General features: G+C 54.3%; 1 protein-coding gene across 1 annotated transcript in view; it reads right to left on the reverse strand.

Annotated features, from left to right (window-relative positions):
• Hspg2 (heparan sulfate proteoglycan 2) overlaps positions 1 to 15,966 on the reverse strand; it is a 102,144-nt gene that overhangs the window by 23,090 nt on the left and 63,088 nt on the right. Inside the window, exons 37-62 of the mRNA XM_057783679.1 lie at positions 14,336 to 14,449; positions 13,033 to 13,160; positions 12,844 to 12,930; positions 11,417 to 11,475; positions 11,079 to 11,243; positions 10,871 to 10,981; positions 8,337 to 8,437; positions 8,070 to 8,250; positions 7,432 to 7,557; positions 7,170 to 7,322; positions 6,951 to 7,093; positions 6,502 to 6,637; positions 6,266 to 6,420; positions 5,883 to 6,033; positions 5,047 to 5,192; positions 4,826 to 4,961; positions 4,086 to 4,237; positions 3,820 to 3,955; positions 3,572 to 3,723; positions 2,787 to 2,922; positions 2,446 to 2,597; positions 1,944 to 2,082; positions 1,708 to 1,859; positions 1,147 to 1,282; positions 876 to 1,027; positions 93 to 231 (exon numbers count right to left, since the gene is read on the reverse strand). Of these exons, the coding sequence (XP_057639662.1) occupies positions 93 to 231; positions 876 to 1,027; positions 1,147 to 1,282; positions 1,708 to 1,859; positions 1,944 to 2,082; positions 2,446 to 2,597; positions 2,787 to 2,922; positions 3,572 to 3,723; positions 3,820 to 3,955; positions 4,086 to 4,237; positions 4,826 to 4,961; positions 5,047 to 5,192; positions 5,883 to 6,033; positions 6,266 to 6,420; positions 6,502 to 6,637; positions 6,951 to 7,093; positions 7,170 to 7,322; positions 7,432 to 7,557; positions 8,070 to 8,250; positions 8,337 to 8,437; positions 10,871 to 10,981; positions 11,079 to 11,243; positions 11,417 to 11,475; positions 12,844 to 12,930; positions 13,033 to 13,160; positions 14,336 to 14,449 (3,538 nt within the window). The remainder of the gene's footprint in view (positions 1 to 92; positions 232 to 875; positions 1,028 to 1,146; positions 1,283 to 1,707; positions 1,860 to 1,943; positions 2,083 to 2,445; positions 2,598 to 2,786; positions 2,923 to 3,571; positions 3,724 to 3,819; positions 3,956 to 4,085; positions 4,238 to 4,825; positions 4,962 to 5,046; positions 5,193 to 5,882; positions 6,034 to 6,265; positions 6,421 to 6,501; positions 6,638 to 6,950; positions 7,094 to 7,169; positions 7,323 to 7,431; positions 7,558 to 8,069; positions 8,251 to 8,336; positions 8,438 to 10,870; positions 10,982 to 11,078; positions 11,244 to 11,416; positions 11,476 to 12,843; positions 12,931 to 13,032; positions 13,161 to 14,335; positions 14,450 to 15,966) is intronic.

Below are 15,966 nucleotides of genomic sequence, written 5' to 3' on the forward strand. Positions count from 1 at the left end.
CTCCCCCTGGGTCTGTGGGCTTCAACTCCAGACTCCTCTTCCTAGGGAACTGTTTTTCCCAGTCCCTTTCCTGAGTCAGGAGTCAGACTCACCAGAGGGGCTGTTGTTGCTGGGGGAGACGGAGATCACAATGGAGGTCTCCTGGGCATCAATGTTGTTGTTGGCTCGGCACACATACTCGCCGGAGTCAGCCACTGACATCTGGTGTAGCCGTAGCCGAGAGCCATGGGCCTGGGACGGGTGGGGATAAGACAGAAGGAGCTGAGGTCAGCAGCCACAGGGCCCCCACTGACTCCAGCTTCCCTTCCCAGGCTTGCTAAGGCTGTCTCATTTAGTGTTGTGTACGTGTGCTTTTGTGAGTGCGGTGTATGTGACTGTGTATGTGCCGGTTGATACACATGCCTAAACATGCGTGTGGAGGGCGTCAGGTGTTCTTCGCCATCACTGTCCACTTTGTTCCTTTGAGGCAGGGTCTCTCTATGAACATGGAGTGTTTTTCCAGACAGGCTGGCAGCCAGCAGTCTCTGCCCACCTCAGTGTTAGGATTGCAGGCAGGCACAGGTCCATACATGGCTTGTTATGTGAGTGCTGGGACTTGAACTCAGGTCCTCATGCAGACCACAATGGCCTTGGAAGTTACTATACAGCTGAGGATAACTTTGAACTTGTAATCCTTCTGCCTTCACCTCCTGAGAACACAGCACAACTTCCGGTTGTATGTGGGGCTAGGGAGGGAGTCCTCATGTGAGGCCAGCGCTCTACCCGCTGAGCACCGAGCTATATCCCTAGTCTGCTGAGACTACCTTTCCTCTACCCAAAGTACAGAGGGCTGGAGGGAGCCCCTGCCACCCCATTGCCTCAGGTCCTCTCCGTACCTGGTGTCTGGAAGGCAGGCTGCCCCCACGCTTGTACCATGTGATGGTGGCCTGGGACTGCCCAACCACCACACAGTTCAGATCCACGGTCTGTCCTTCCACCACTGTGGGAGATGAGGTCTCAATCCTCATGGGTGGGGAGACACTGGGCACTGGGGACAGAGCAGGGGAACCGAGGGAATGCATTCAGATAACAGTGACAATACTGGGGGGACCTCTGTCTCCCCAACATTCCCTCGCCCAGCCCTTGTCCACCATGTCACATTCTCACCATGGGAGGGACCTCTGCTCTCGATGGTGACGATGAGTGAGGTCTCCTGGGAGCCAACGCCATTGCTGACATGACACACGTACTCTCCAGAGTCCGCTGGGGTCACTTGAGGGATGCGGAGGCGGGAGCCCATGATCTGGAAGAACACATGGCAGTGGGTGGAGGTGGAACCTAAGTAGCATAGACCCCGTAGTCATCGGATCCTGGAGTCCCCTCCCCGACCTGGCTCAGTGCCTTCTTGAGGCTGCTGGTATGACCCCTCTGGGTCCTGTGGAAGGAGCCGCTAGCTTTTGTACTGTTCCTAAACTTCGCCCCCCAAAGGCCTTCTGAGCCCCCACAGTGGGTCCCACCTGCCATTTAGTATGTCAGCTTCCCTTTAGACCACCAGCTGTGTGCAGCGCCAGGCACAAGCAGTGGCTTCAGAGGAGCTCGAACCAGGGCCAGCGGGATCATTCTACACCCCAGTGCCAGTCCGAGTATATTTAGCAGAGATGCTCAATGTATGTTCAGTGACTGAATGAGCGAAGGATTAGGGGCTGGACTTCACTCTGGACTTCCTACCTGATGCCGGCTGGGTAAGCTGCCTCCACGCTTATACCAGGTGATGGTATGGGGGGCGTGGCTAGCCACCAAGCAGTTCAGTTCCAGAGTATGCCCATTGGCCAGCGAAGGTGACGAGGACTCAATGCGAACAGGGTGCACCACGCTCTGGGCTGGGATGAGACAGAATGCAGGCTGAGGGTGCAGCCAGGCCCCTTGCAGCCCCTGTTAGTCCCCGCAATCACTAAGACACTCACAGTGGTAGGGGCTGAGCTGCTGCTGAATGGTGACAAGGACAGAAGCTTCCTGGGTGCTGGAGCCACTGACCACACGGCACACATACTCCCCGGAGTCAGCTGGGGTCACCTGGAGCAGTCTCAGCCTTGAGCCATGTACCTGAGAGGAACAGGATGGAGGCACCAGATTCAGAGACCAGCCTAGCGGCCATCCACCAGCCTTGCCTTGCCTGGCTCCCTCCCAGCCTAGCTAGCTAGGGATTGTACAGACTGGTTAAATCTCCTTGAGACTGCCATCTGATTGCACACACAAGCTAGCAGAGACTCAGCCAGCACCGGCTGACAGGAAGTCCATTTGACAGGTGACCTGAAGAATCAGAGAAGTCAAACAACAGGCCCAAGGCTGCCCAGCAGGCGAGTGGCAAGCGTATGGGAACTGCAAATGCTTGAATTCACAGCCTGTGCTCTTTACTTCCCAGCTACCAGGGATCTCTGGGCCCTTCCTTAGCTTCCCACCTCCTACCTGATGCCGGGCAGGGAGGCTGCCCCCATGCTTGTGCCAGGAGATCTGGGGGTGAGCCTGTCCAGCAACAAGGCAGTTCAGATCCAAGCTCTGCCCTTCTGCCACATGGGAGGAAGATGACTCGATTCGGACTGGAGGGGTGACCCCAAGTGCTAGCAACAGAGGGCAGAGTGTCAGCCTCCAGCAGACGAGAGGTGTGTGGCTGGGGACAGGGGCCCACTGGACTCATAGGGGCACGGTAGGCAGTGTTGCCTCTGGGGTCTGCCATGGCTGCGGTGGGAGCTTCCTTGTGTGGTATCCAGTCTGTCTGCTTCCCGTTCCCTCCCAGCATGGCTACTTACCAGGCACAGAGCCTGCAGGCTCAATGGTGACCAGGACGGAGCTCTCCAGAGGCACGGGCCCTCCCTCCACTCGGCACACATATTCTCCTGAGTCGACAGGAGACACCTGGTGCAGCCGCAGCAGGGAGCCATGGGTCTGGCCAAGAGAGGGTGGCATCAGGGGGGAATACCCTCAGGACCCTAACACAACACCTCCAACCTGCTGCCCTCTGTGAGCCCCAAGGCTTGGCCCTCAGCTCTGGGTCAGTTCGGTCTTGCGCTAGGAGTGGAGGTCGCTGGGAGAAGCCCTGGAAAACAGGCACGCTTCTTCCCACCCTGCGTCAATGCTAAGCACACCCTCTCCCATCCTAGTCAAGACCCCCTGCCGTGGGTGTCTGATGACTGTAAACATTCATCTCCTCGGGGACACAAAACACAGTGCATGACATAATCAGTGGAGTCAAGAGCCTGCAAACCCCAGCACGCAGGCTGATTAGCTGCAATTATGGCTCAGTACTTTCGCAAGCTGAGTTCTCTGCAAACACACAACTGAACTTGGTCCCGAGATAACTGAAAACAGGCATGACTATCTCCTTGTAGACCCTGAACCTCCAGCATGGAGAGGTTGAGCAACTTGCCTAAGGTCACAAGCCTGGATGGTAGATACAACTCATACCTAAGGGTGCCCCAGCCTAGGCTTTCGGTCTAGCCACAGTAGGACATACCTGAGTGATGGGGCCCATGACCCCAGTTTTCTCCACCCAGAACCCCCATTCTTCTTGTCTCCTTTGCCCCCTGTCCTCTACCTGGTGCCGGGTGGGCAGGCTGCCTCCTCGCTTGTGCCATGTGACTTGGGCATGGGCCTGTCCCTGCACCACGCAGTTTAGATCCAGGGTTTGCCCCTCAGCCACGTGAGAGGAAGAGGGCTCAATGCGAATAGGTGGTGCGCTACCCGGAGCTGGAGGAAAAATCAGAGTCAAACAAAACAGATTCTCTAAAGACACCCCAGCCTCCCCTCTCGCCACATCCTAGCCCAGTCAAGTGGGCTACTCACGGTAGGCAAAGTTGGCCCCTTGGTTGCCTGTGACTTTGACTGTGATGGTTGCCTCCTGCCCATTGCCTGCCCGGCAAACATATTCTCCAGCATCTACTGGGGAGGCCTGGAAGATGTACAGGCGGGAGCCACGGACCTGCACAGCCATGAGAAAGGTATAAGGGGGCCTCCCAGAGCCCAGTAGGAGCCCCACACGTGGCTGCCAGGCTGTGACCCCTATACAGCTTACCACCCATTGGACCCTTCCACATTCTAGGAGTGAGTACCTGGTGTCGGGCAGGTAGGCTGCCCCCACGCTTGTACCATGTGACCTGTGCATGGGCCTGTCCTGCCACCACGCAGTTGAGATCCAGCGTCTGACCCTCAGCTACTGTGGAGGATGAAGACTCAATTCTGACAGGCAGGACAGGTCCAGGGGCTGTAGGGACAAAGGAAGGTAATAGATACTTCCCAAGAGACAGGTCTGGGATTCCCTCCCAGAGCTGGCGCAGCCTTGTAATCTGAGGTCAGGCCCCCATTGCAGAAATTTGACAGCCCTGGCTTGAAGCCCTCAGTTCAGTAACTCTGTTGGAGATCCCAGAAGGAGGATCTCACAGGAAGAGGGAAGAGAGACAAAGCAAGTAAATAAGACAGGCAAGGGCCAGATGTAGAGGCGCACGCCTTTAATCCCAGCACTCGGGAGGCAGAGGCACATGGATCTCTGTGAGTTTGAGGCCAGCCTGGTCTACAGAGCGAGTTCCAGGACAACTGGTGCTATTACACAGGGAAACCCTCTCCCAAAAATCAAAAGACAGGCAGGCAGGCAGCAAGGCTGGGGTGGAGAAAAGGAGTAAAAACCAAGGAATGACATGACGAGGGGCAGCAGGATAGACACTCTGGGTCGTTGACACAAAGCAGTCTACCTAAAGCCAGAGCCTGCGTGGCCTCCTATCCCCAGGCAGCAGCAGGAGTCATGGATGGGGACATTACTCCCTGGCAGGTTTCTGTATCACTGGGAGCCACTCACCAGGGATGGACTCGGAAGGTTCGATGGTGACCAGAACGGAGGTCTCTTTATGCTCAGAGCCGAGGACCACATGGCACACGTACTCGCCTGAATCGGCAGGGGACACCTGGTGCAGTCTCAGCAGGGGACCGTGGGTCTGTGTGGATGGAGTGGATTGAGAGTTAGGGCCCAAAGTGTCCCCATCCACCCTCTCTAGCAGGCTGGCCCTGGGGTGGCTTTACCTGGTGCCGGGCGGGAAGGCTGCCTCCGCGTTTCTGCCATGTCACCTGTGCCTGCCCAGGCACCACACAGTTTAGATCCAAGGTTTGCCCCTCGGCCACATGGGAGGATGAGGACTCAATGCGGATGGGTGGGGTGCCTCCAGCAGCTGGGTATAGAGAGGGTAGTTAGAGGCCTAGCCTTGTACCTTGCTGGCACCCTGAGCAGAGTGTCGAACATGCTTTCTTTCCCACCTCCAGCTCCAGGGTTCTCGCCTCATCTACCCTTGTGACCTAGAGGTGACAAGTCGTAGGGATCCAAAAACTTTATCTCTCAGGCCAGGCAAGAGGATGCACAGTGATGATGATGCTCCCTTCTCAGAAACCTACCATAGTTTCCCAACACGCCTCACGGGCCCCACGTCACCTAAGCATACCCTGGCGGTGTCACAGTTCCCATCAAGTTAGGCACCCTAACCTGACAGGTGGTAAAATGACACCCATACCCAGCAGGTAGCCTACAAATGGCACGGTCTACCCAGAGCAGGAAAATGGGGTTACCAGAGGTTAGAGAACCAGCTCAGGGTTGAAAAGGGGCAGAGTTCAGATTTGAACCCAGGTCAGCCTAACTCCCAGTTCAGTGTGGAAGCCCATACTGCTGCTTGCACTAGGTACTGTCTTTTGGGGCTTGAGGCAAGCTGGATCAGTATCTACCCCCAAGACTTGTGGCTTCCAGAGCAGGCAGCAGAGGGTAACAGACACCTCTGCATCCTGATGGCTCCCCCCAGAGATCACAGCATCCTTCCTTGGCCCTGGGACAGCATATGGCTTTGGCCTTCTCAATCCTGCTGGCACCTTACCTGGGGTGTAGCTGGGGCCCGAATGAACGCCGTGAAGGACAGAGACAACAATGGAAGCCTCCTTGGGTCCCAGGTCACTCTCTACTCGACACACATATTCTCCAGAGTCTGCTGGTGAGACCTGGGGGAGCCGCAGCCTGGAGCCGTGGACCTGGGCAAGGTGGGCCAGAGGTAAATGAGGATGGGCTGGAGCTGTGATTACCACTCTGTCTGAGCCTCAGTACCATTCACACTAGGCTGGGAGCCAGGAGGGAGGGAACTGTCTTGGTCCTAGAGCACAGGAGAGCTTGGCAGCTGAAGCACCAAATCCACCCCCACCCAGGGCTATCCTCAGTCAGTGCCTCTGTCCCCTGGTCCCAGCCCCAGGCTAGAAAGCCCCCTACCTGGGCATGGGGAGGCAGGCTGCCCCCTCGCTTGTACCATGTGACCTGGGTATAGGTCAACCCCATCACCGCACAGTTGAGGTCAAGTGTCTGTCCTTCAGTCACAGACGGCGATGAGGACTCAATCCTGACTGGCACGGAGCTGGCACCTGAGGCTGTGATCACAGAGGGATCAGCAAACCTCAAGGGAGCCTCGGCTCACCTGACCCATCATGTCAGCTCTGGAGGTACCATACCTGAGAGGACGACCACCTGGATGCGGGCCTGAGCGGTGCCGGTGGGGCTGGTGGCCACACAGAGGTAGAAGCCAGCGTCAGCAGGTGTAATGGCTGGGATGATCAGCGTGGGGATGTCTGTGTTCTCTGACCGGGCCTACCACACGGAGAGAGTACTCAGGTACTTGGGAGGGGGCCTGCCAGGACAGACTCGGAAGGAGCAGGTCCTATACCAAGATCAAGGCCCAGTGGCGGTTTCAAGAACCATAGAACTGGGAACTATGGGAATAGAGGCACATGAATCAGAGACCACGGAGTCAGGCAAAAGGGTGAGTGGGGTGCAAGAGTGACCGGGGTATGGGACCTAATTAGGAAACAGAGGGAGCCTGAGGAGAGAAAGAACATGGACAGACAGGTGGCTGAGCCCTGAGACTGTGGATCCCACGACCTGGGATGGCTGGCAGACTCACCTGTGGGGGCAGGCTGCCTCCCTCCTTCCTCCAGGTGATGCTGGCACTGGGGACTCCAGCTGCCCTGCAGTACAGCCTGACCGTGCGGCCCTCGTGCACCTGGGTCCTCTCGGGGCTCACCTGGACCCTGGGACCACTGCCTCCTGCAGACAGAAGCCCTGTGAGAATTCCTCTCCGTCTCCTCTAGCCCCAAGCCCACCTCAAGCCCTGCCCTCTCACCGTGCACCTGAAGCATGGCCCTGGCTACATGCTGCCCAGCGCTGCTGAGGGCGCGGCACAGGTACTGGCCTTGATCTGAGGGCTCAATTGCTGGCAGACGCAGGATGCCACCGTGGATCTGAGCCTTCTGAGGAAGCTGGCCACCAGGACCTCCTGGTGTGGAGACATGGGTCAGCACACCCTGGGACTGCTCTGACTGCTGCCCTTGTCCTCCTCACCCAGGACGGCCAGGGTCTGAGGGTCACTCCCATGATGACCTCACCTGACCATTCCAGAGTGGGTGTGGGGTTCCCTGTGGCACTACAGCGGAACTCAGCCATTTGTCCAGGCTGCACAGTGAGCTGTGGCGGATGTATGGAGACCACAGGTGCAGTTGAGGTGCCTAAGACTAAAAAGCGCCGAGAGCAAGGATGAGGTAAGATCAGGGTGGGGACTGCTCTCCAGCTCACAACTATAGCCCCTTGCCAGTCTCAGCTTCTGCTCTAGTCCTGCGTAGCTGTTTGTCCACCCAGTAGCCAGAGGGGGCTTTGAAAACTTCATGGCCCTTGTTGCTTCCTTATCTGAGGCCTGCCCACAGCGCTCTCCTTCCTCTGTTTCAGAAGAGGGTTCACAATGCTGCCCAGCACCTTGGCTTTACAATGCTTCTGCCTCAACCTCCGACTGCTGGGATTACAACTTCCCCTCATTCTGTGCTCTCCAATCCCTCTTACCCCTGGCATCTGTCACCATGCACAAGTGTCCTGTTTCTGCTCTTTCACTAGGGTTGCCTCAAATACATTTCCCCCGACATACACTTTAGGAGGCCTGAGATACAATTTGTCCTTCTGTCTCCTGCTTCTTCAGAGCCTAGAGCATGTAGGGGCATCCCTGGGGCCAGACTCAGATCACAACAAGGCATACCTTGAACATGCAGCGTGGCTGTGCCCTGGTCCATGGCGAACATGTTGGAGCCAGTACACACATAGGTGCCCGCATCACTTGGCTGCACGTTGCGGATGGTCAGGATGCCGTTGAAGTCCATAGCACGAGAGGGAAGCTTCCCATTGTGTAGGCGGGTCCACACCAGGGTGTAGGCTGGAGACTGCAGGGCAGCATCAGGGTGAGGGACATGCGTGGGCTCAGGGAGCCCAAGAGACAGACTTCCCCCACCACTCCCTCTCCGCTCACTTTGCTCTTGGCTGTGCAGATGAAGGTGACGTCAGCCCCAGGCCGCACACTTTGGCTCCGCTGCTCCTCCACTGTCACTGTGATGGGCTTGCTGGGAGCCTCTGTGAATGGGAAGTCTCCAGTGAGCTCCACACCCCTGTTCTGTGTTCCTTTCTGTGTTCTTTCCTCTTAGGCCTGCTGTCCCCATCTCTTCTATGAGACAGGTCTTATTCTGGATCACTGACTGTCCTGGAACTCACTACGTAGACCAGCATGGCCTCAAACTCAGAGATCTTCCTGCTTCTGTCTCTGGAGTAAGCTTACTCTCTTTTAAGATGGAGTCTCATGTACTGCAGGCTGGCTTCAAACTCCTTATGTAGCTAAGAAAGACCTTAAACTCTTGATCCTACTGCCTCAACCTCCCAAGTGCTGGGATTACAGGTTTGTGCTACACACTTCGTTTTTATGTAATAAAATATATATTTTAAAAATTACATATTATACATAACTAGTATATATATAATATTGTTATATAGTATGATATGTATAGATGCCTGCGAAGGTCAGAAGAGGGTACTGGACCCTCTTGAAGCTGGAATTACAGTGATTGTAAACCGCCTACACTGGAAGAGCAATGTAGGCTCTTAACCGCTGAGCCATATCTCCAGTCCCTACACCTAGTTTTTGTGTGGTTCAAATGCAAGGCTTTGTGCATGGCTAGCAAGTCCTCTACCTGTTATACCACATCCTCAGCCCACTCCTCTGGGCATGTCTTCTTTCCTAGTATAGCTGGGTCGCCATTCCACCTCCTGGTGTATCCCTGGACCGCCCCCCACCCCATGTCTCTCCCTGCTGGCACTGAGCAGCCAGCATGTGGGCCAGCGGGAGCGCACTGGTCCCAGTTCATCATCCCAGGCCACAAAAGTGCTTTTTTTTTTTTTTTTCGGTTTTTCGAGACAGGGTTTCTCTGTAGCTTTGGTGCCTGTCCTCCCGGAACTAGCTCTTGTAGACCAGGCTGGCCTCGAACTCCCAGAGATCCGCCTGCCTCTGCCTCCTGAGTGCTGGGATTAAAGGCATGCACCACCACCGTCTAGCGCACAAATGTGCACTTCACTGCAACCAGCTTCTCCACCTGCTTCCAGTTTTAGGCCCCAGACAGCTACTTCTCACCCCCTCCCATCTCCCTCACCCTCCCTACCTGTCACCTCCCATCTCCCTCACCATCCCTACACCTTACAGCCCATGGCTTCAACTTACACTTGTTCAGAAAGCTGAAGCCACCAGTCAGGTGTATGTCTACCTTTCCCACCCCCAGTCTAACCCTTCCTTACTCCTCCCTGGTCCCTGAAGGACGGGACTATGATTCTGTATGCCCCCACCCCACTCTGCATTTCAGAATACTGGGCCCTTCCTTCCTCCTGTGCCTCAGCCATTCCTGCCTCCTGTCACTGCTTCACAAGACAAATGTGTTCTAGAAATTTCCATATCTGAAACATCCCCTTTAGTTCCATGTACTGCTTCATTGCTTACTTGACTTCTCTTCAGAGCTAAGACGTTTTCTTTTTTGGGGTTTTCGAGATAGGGTTTCACTGTGTAGCCCTCGCTGTCCTGGAACTCACTCTATAGACCAGGTTAGCCTTGAACTCAGAGATCCATTTGCCTCTGCCTCCCAAGTGTTGGGTTAAAGGTATGCGCCACCACCACCTGATGACTTTTTATTTTTTTCTCGACAGGGTCTTGCTACATAGTCCAGGTTGGTCTCCATCTAGAGATCCCCCTGCCTCAGCCTCCTGAGCATGGGTACTGAAGGTAGATCCCACCACACCCTACTGTGCTTCCACATGTTCCTTGTGTCTACTCCAATTGAGTTTCCTCCTCTGTCCATCTGTTGTGTCTGGGTCCAGCCTTCCTGACATTTCCCTGCCCATCCCATACTTCCTGTAGTGGTGCTGGACAAGCGGCTCTCCCAGAAGCCTTTGCTCTAGCTCACATCACCTCTCCCCTACTTCCTCCAATCTCCCTGGCTTCTCTTCTGGCATTTTATGCCCTTCCTCTCCAGCCTGACAGGTTGGCCTTGGAAATTAGTGGATGCCAGCCTGGGTCCTGTCCTGAATAGGACTCAGCCAATGACCAAGACGAGCTGGCACACACAGACCAGGTGGGCCACAGTAACTCCAGTTTTCCCAGTTTCCTCCGCGACATTAAACTACTTGGCAAAAGCTGCTTATGGTGGCCATTCATTTGACCTTGTCCTCCCTGTCAGTCGCTTTTTCTCTGCTCCCCTCCCTTGTTGGAATTCTACACGGCCTCTGCTTTGGGGAACCCAAATAAAGACACTTTCCAGGCTGAGCCTCCCTCATCTCAGTAAATGGTACCCAGACCCCAGGTGTTAGCTTTTCTCTCAAGCCTTAAGGATTATAGTGAGTCTTGCAGATTCTGCCTCTGAAACAGGTGTGACTCCACCCCCCCATCTTCACAGCTATTGTCCTTGTCCAGAAGTCAGCCACTGTCCTCTCTAGGCAGATGCTAGCAGGGGCAGGGAAGCGGGGACTCACCAGTGACGAGGAGCTCAGCCCTGCTGTTGCTGGTGTGATGTAGGTTTCGGCAGGTGCAGATGTAGACACCGGCGTCGGAGGGCTGCACGCTAGGGAAGTGGAGCTCAGAGCCTGGTGTGGGGAGAGGCTTGTCAGGGTCCAGCTCCACGTGCCCCAGTGGGAACAGGACTGACTCATGGGACAAAAAAGGCTGCAGGGCTGTGACTACCTTGATGCCGTTGCTGAGCACCGCTGGGTAACGGCCGCCCATCTTCACGGGACCAGTAGAAGTAGTGAGGTGGACTCCCGTTGACCTGGCACCTCAGGGAGTGTGGGCCGCCTTGGGGAACCACGCTCCGAGAGGGATGGACCTGAACCTCCAGGGAGTCTTTGGCTAATGGAGTGGGGGAAGGAGACCATTCAGCCAGGAAGGGCCCAGAATAAAGCAGGATCCCTGACACTTTGGTCTCCCAAAGCCGCAGGTCCCTTACCTCAGAACTCTATCCCTCAGACTCCCTAGGGTCTGTGACTCTCTCTCCCACCACCCTGGGTCATGGTCCTACTTACTCAGTGGCTGGCACCGGCCTCCTTGCACATTGGGGTTACCCACGTAGCCTGGGGCACACCTGTTAGGAGGAACAGAAACCAGCTCTGTAATCCCCAAGGGATCTAGTGTCTAACAGTGAACTTGAGAAGCCAGTTTCAGCCAGCTGCCAATGGTATGTGGAGGAAGCGTGGAGGAAGCTCCGGATTCGAGAAGGGCTCTGGGAACCAGAGAGGTTCCAACACAGCCCCTCGGTGAGCTGAGACAGAAGTTGCTTGTGGGCTGGGTAAGCTTGCTCGTCTCCAGGGAAGCATTCATTCAACAAACATTTATGAGGGAACAAGTATGCACCAGACACCACGCTCAGTGTGGAGACACAAGAGGAGACACGGCAAGGTCCCTGGTCTAACCAGGAAAACGGCATAGAAACTGCATGTGAAGTGGGAACGAGGAAGGGCCCAGGGGCCATTCGGACCCAGGGAGGAGTGTGGATGTAGCCCTGAGGTCAGAGAGACTACAAGCATGGTTTCTACGCTGCTATGGGCCCCCTGGGGTGGCGGCACACAGCTTCCAGAGAACTGATCACATCTGGAAATGTATTCTTGTAGCTGGTTTTTCCCCTCCTGTTCATCTCCTATTTTGGGATGCAACCTCTATTCCGACACAGACCTGCTCTGTTTGTCGGTTTATCCTTAGCAGCTTCAGCACACGGAATGCACGGTAGAGGCTCAAAAGAAGTGTGTTGAGCCCTACATGGCAACCACTCCTATAATTTGGAGGCTGAGGTTTCAGACCAGACTGGATTACACGGAGCTGGAGGCCATCTTAGGTTTATACTGAGACCCTGTCTTAACCTGCTTATCTCCTACAAAAAGTTCAATAAATGAAAGAAGCTGAATCTCGAAGGCCAAGAGGGGTTAGTCAGGAAGGGGAGGGTTTGGGGGCAAAAATGTTCTGCAGACAGGGACAGCACATAAAGACCTAAGCACTAGGGATTCAAGAAGTTGCCAGTTGTGGCAGAACATATCTGTAAACCCAACACTGGGAGAGTTCAGCCTGGGCCACATAGTGAGGCCTGTGCCTTTAGTACAGCCTGGGCTACATGGTGAGACCTGTGCCATCAGTACAGCCTGGGCTACATGGTGAGGCCTGTGCCTTTAGTACAGCCTGGGCTATATAGTGAGGCCTGTGAATTAATAATAAAACAAAACAAAACAAAAAACAATTCAAGAAGTTTATCCCATCTGGAGTGAGGAGCGGAGTGGGATAGGCATGCCTGAAGCGCAGTCATAAGCCCACCTCATCCCAAGGGCAGCATGAGTGTGGGAAGTATTTGGGACAGGGAAGGACACAGTCCTGGTAGAGGCTTTTCTGAGCCACACCCTTCAGGATGCTCACCTTGGAGTCTCTCATTTACCCCTTCTCTTCCCACTTCCTTCTGAAAACTTACTGCTCACAGTACTGGCCGGTGTAGCCAGGTTCGCAGGCGGTGCAGCGGTATCCTCCGGCCGCAAGGCTCTCACAGGTGCGGGAGAACCTAGGGCAGGCAGACGACCGTCAGGCCCCAGGAGCCCACTCCCTGTCTTCCTTCCCCATCCTTCAGCAGGAGTTCATCCTTGGATCTGAGTAGGGTACGCACATGTTCTCTGGGTTGGTCAGTGGGCAAGCACACGGCTGGCAGTCCTCAGGTGTCCCAGCCGTAGCATCTCCGTAGTAGCCGGTTGCGCACAGCTCACAGAACTCTCCAGCAGTGTTGTGCTGACATCGCTGTGGGGACACAAGGGTATCAGACACCAGCCATGAAGCAAAACTCACCAAAACACCAAACCTACAGACTTGTCTTAAAGGAGAGTCTTGGAGGGGGCTGGAGAGATGGCTCAGTGGTTAAGAACACTGACTGCTCTTCCAGAGGACCCATATGGTAGCTCATACCTGCCTGTAACTCCAAGTTCAGGGGAACCAATACCCATGGCAAAACACCAATGCATATTAAAAAAAAAAGTGTCATGGAAAATTAAATTATAGTGATACCCATCAGCTCAGCAGTGCTGAAAAAAATATCCATAGGGACGCTGATAAACCAAAAAGTCCATCTAGGCCTGGGTTTGGGATGCACCGGTAGCCGGGCAGGGGGCAGGGAAAGGAAATCAAGAGTTCCAGGTCATCCTTGGCTACCTAGTGAGTCAGCTCTGTCTCATGAAAAGAGTATGTGTGAGATTATTAATTATCATTAATTCCTGTGGAATTAAAGAAAAACAAAGGTATATAACTGGGCAGAGCCTTGAAGATACATGTTTCACTGTCATAAATACATGGAGGGGTACTGGAGAGATGGCTCAGTGGTTAAGAACACTGGCTCCTCTTTTAGAGGACTCAGGTTCAATTCCTAGAACCCACATAATGTCTTACAACCATCTCTAACTCCAGCACAAAGATATTTGATGCCCTTTTCTGGACTCCATGGGCACCAGATATGCATATGGCACACAGATAAAGGCAAAATACCCACAAACATAAAAATTCAAACAATATGCAATATCATCCAGAAATAGCCACATCTGTGGCATTAACATAGTGTGTTCCTTGCTTCACTTTGAGTCTGGGACCCTGTCAACTATCTGTGCCCTGGCCATGTGCTTGTGAGGACATACACATACCACTCCAACGAGTGGATGAAAAGGTGTATTTACCAAGATTTGCTCCTAGCACCACCAACACCAAAAACAAACAAAAACCCCAAAAGTCTGGCTCTTCTACAAAGACACTGGCCACTTGGGGGCAAGCAATAAGGCGCCATAGCTTTCTTTACAAAGAAGAATGGTATTCCATAGTTGGGGCTCCCCACCATCTTCGCCTGCTCCATTCTGCCAGGTTTTGTCTTCTAAGAACATCCCCTCCCCATCCCGCTGCCCACCCCTGGCCTTGCCCTGCTGGCTTCTCACCGAGCAGGCTCCGGTCTCTGGGTGACACAGGTCGGAGTGGCCGTTGCATTCACACAACTCGCAGTGGCCAAGGTACAGTCCGCTCCCAGTGCGCGTGTAGCCTTGGGCGCAGTCCTAGGGGACAGAGGAAAAGTTGGTCTCCGTTGCCCACAGGGTTCCAGCCAGAGCCAGCAGGTCTAGCCTTCTGTCCCTCCTGCATCGTCCAGTGTCTAGGCTCCACTGGCTTTAAGGGAGGTCACCCCAGGCTAGCCTCCATCCACAAGCTCTCCTAAGAGCCCCCCGGCGGTCGCTCATCTTCACGTTCACGGCTTTAGAAGGAGACAGAGCTTGGTCTGCCCAGGCAGTGTCAGCTTAGTGAAACATAGTATATCCTGAATGGGGAACCCGCCTCATTTCAAGACCTTGGTTCCTGAAAATCCTGATGGGAAAGGACTCTGTGGAAAAACATCACCGCTAGCTAAATGGGGAGGTGAGCTGGAGAGGCCCATGGGAGAAGGGGCCTTGAAGATATTTTTACATTTATTGTGTGTGTGTGTGTGCCATAGCACATATATAGAGGTCAGAGGACAACTTGCAAGAGTCAGTTCTCTTCTTCCACCATGTGGGTTCTGGGGAATAAACTTTGTTGGAGGTGCCTTTACCACCTAAGCCATCTTGACAATCTTTATCACGGGGTTTGCACTCCCAAAGTGCTGGGATTACAGGCGTGTACTACCAGTGATGGTTGATGGCAGGAAGACACTGATGTTAAAGGCAAGCTTCTGATATATATATATATTTTTTTTTCATATTTATGATGATATATACATATATGCACACACACACACACTTGCTTGCACGCGTGCGTGCATGCACGCCAATCTGAGCTGCATGAGCTCCTGCCTTGAAAATTCAAACCAAACCAAAACCAAAATCCAGTAAGTATAGCAACAGAGGTAGCACACAGCATCACGGACACTGGTGCGAAGTGGAGATGTAGGATCGTAGGCCTGAAGGGCAGTCCTCTCTCTGCCCCTTCTGTGAGTGCTGCCAAGGGCCTCCTCTCCGCATTCCCGGGTCAGTTTGTGGACCTCTTGGGGCTGGGCTGCAACAATGACTCAGGCACATCCCAAGAACTTCTCCTTCAGATGAGGCCATCTTGGGATCTTTGAAGAGCGGAAATTCTACACTGGGATTTGAGGAGTCTGGGGCCCCAGAAAAGGCACACGGACATTAAAGTGCAGAGGCACAGACTTGCTACAGCTGTACCCATTCCTGACATCCCCTGCTGCCCAGCTGGCAAAGGTCCTGTCATCTCATCCGATACTAAGTAGGACATTGTCAGATTTTACCAGGAGCTCAGAGCTTGGGCCAGATCTAATAGGGGCTCCCAGGAGCTTCAAAGTGACAGCCCTCTGTCTGATCTATTGACCCTCCACACAATGCACCATGCCTTGATTTCTTTCTCTGCACCATCCATTTTGTCTACAGCAGACAGACACATCCTTGTCTGGCTCCGATTATGAGATGCCTATAGCAGCGTGACGTCCCCACCTCAGGGCACTGTCCTAGGTTGGGCACAGTGACCCTGCTGCAGGCCTGGTCCCCAAGTGCTCCTCCTTCCAAGCTCGTCCTCCCTTAAGCCTGCAGTG

Source organism: Chionomys nivalis, chromosome 11 (assembly GCF_950005125.1).
Source record: "Chionomys nivalis chromosome 11, mChiNiv1.1, whole genome shotgun sequence".
In the NCBI taxonomy this organism is placed as follows: domain Eukaryota; kingdom Metazoa; phylum Chordata; class Mammalia; order Rodentia; family Cricetidae; genus Chionomys; species Chionomys nivalis.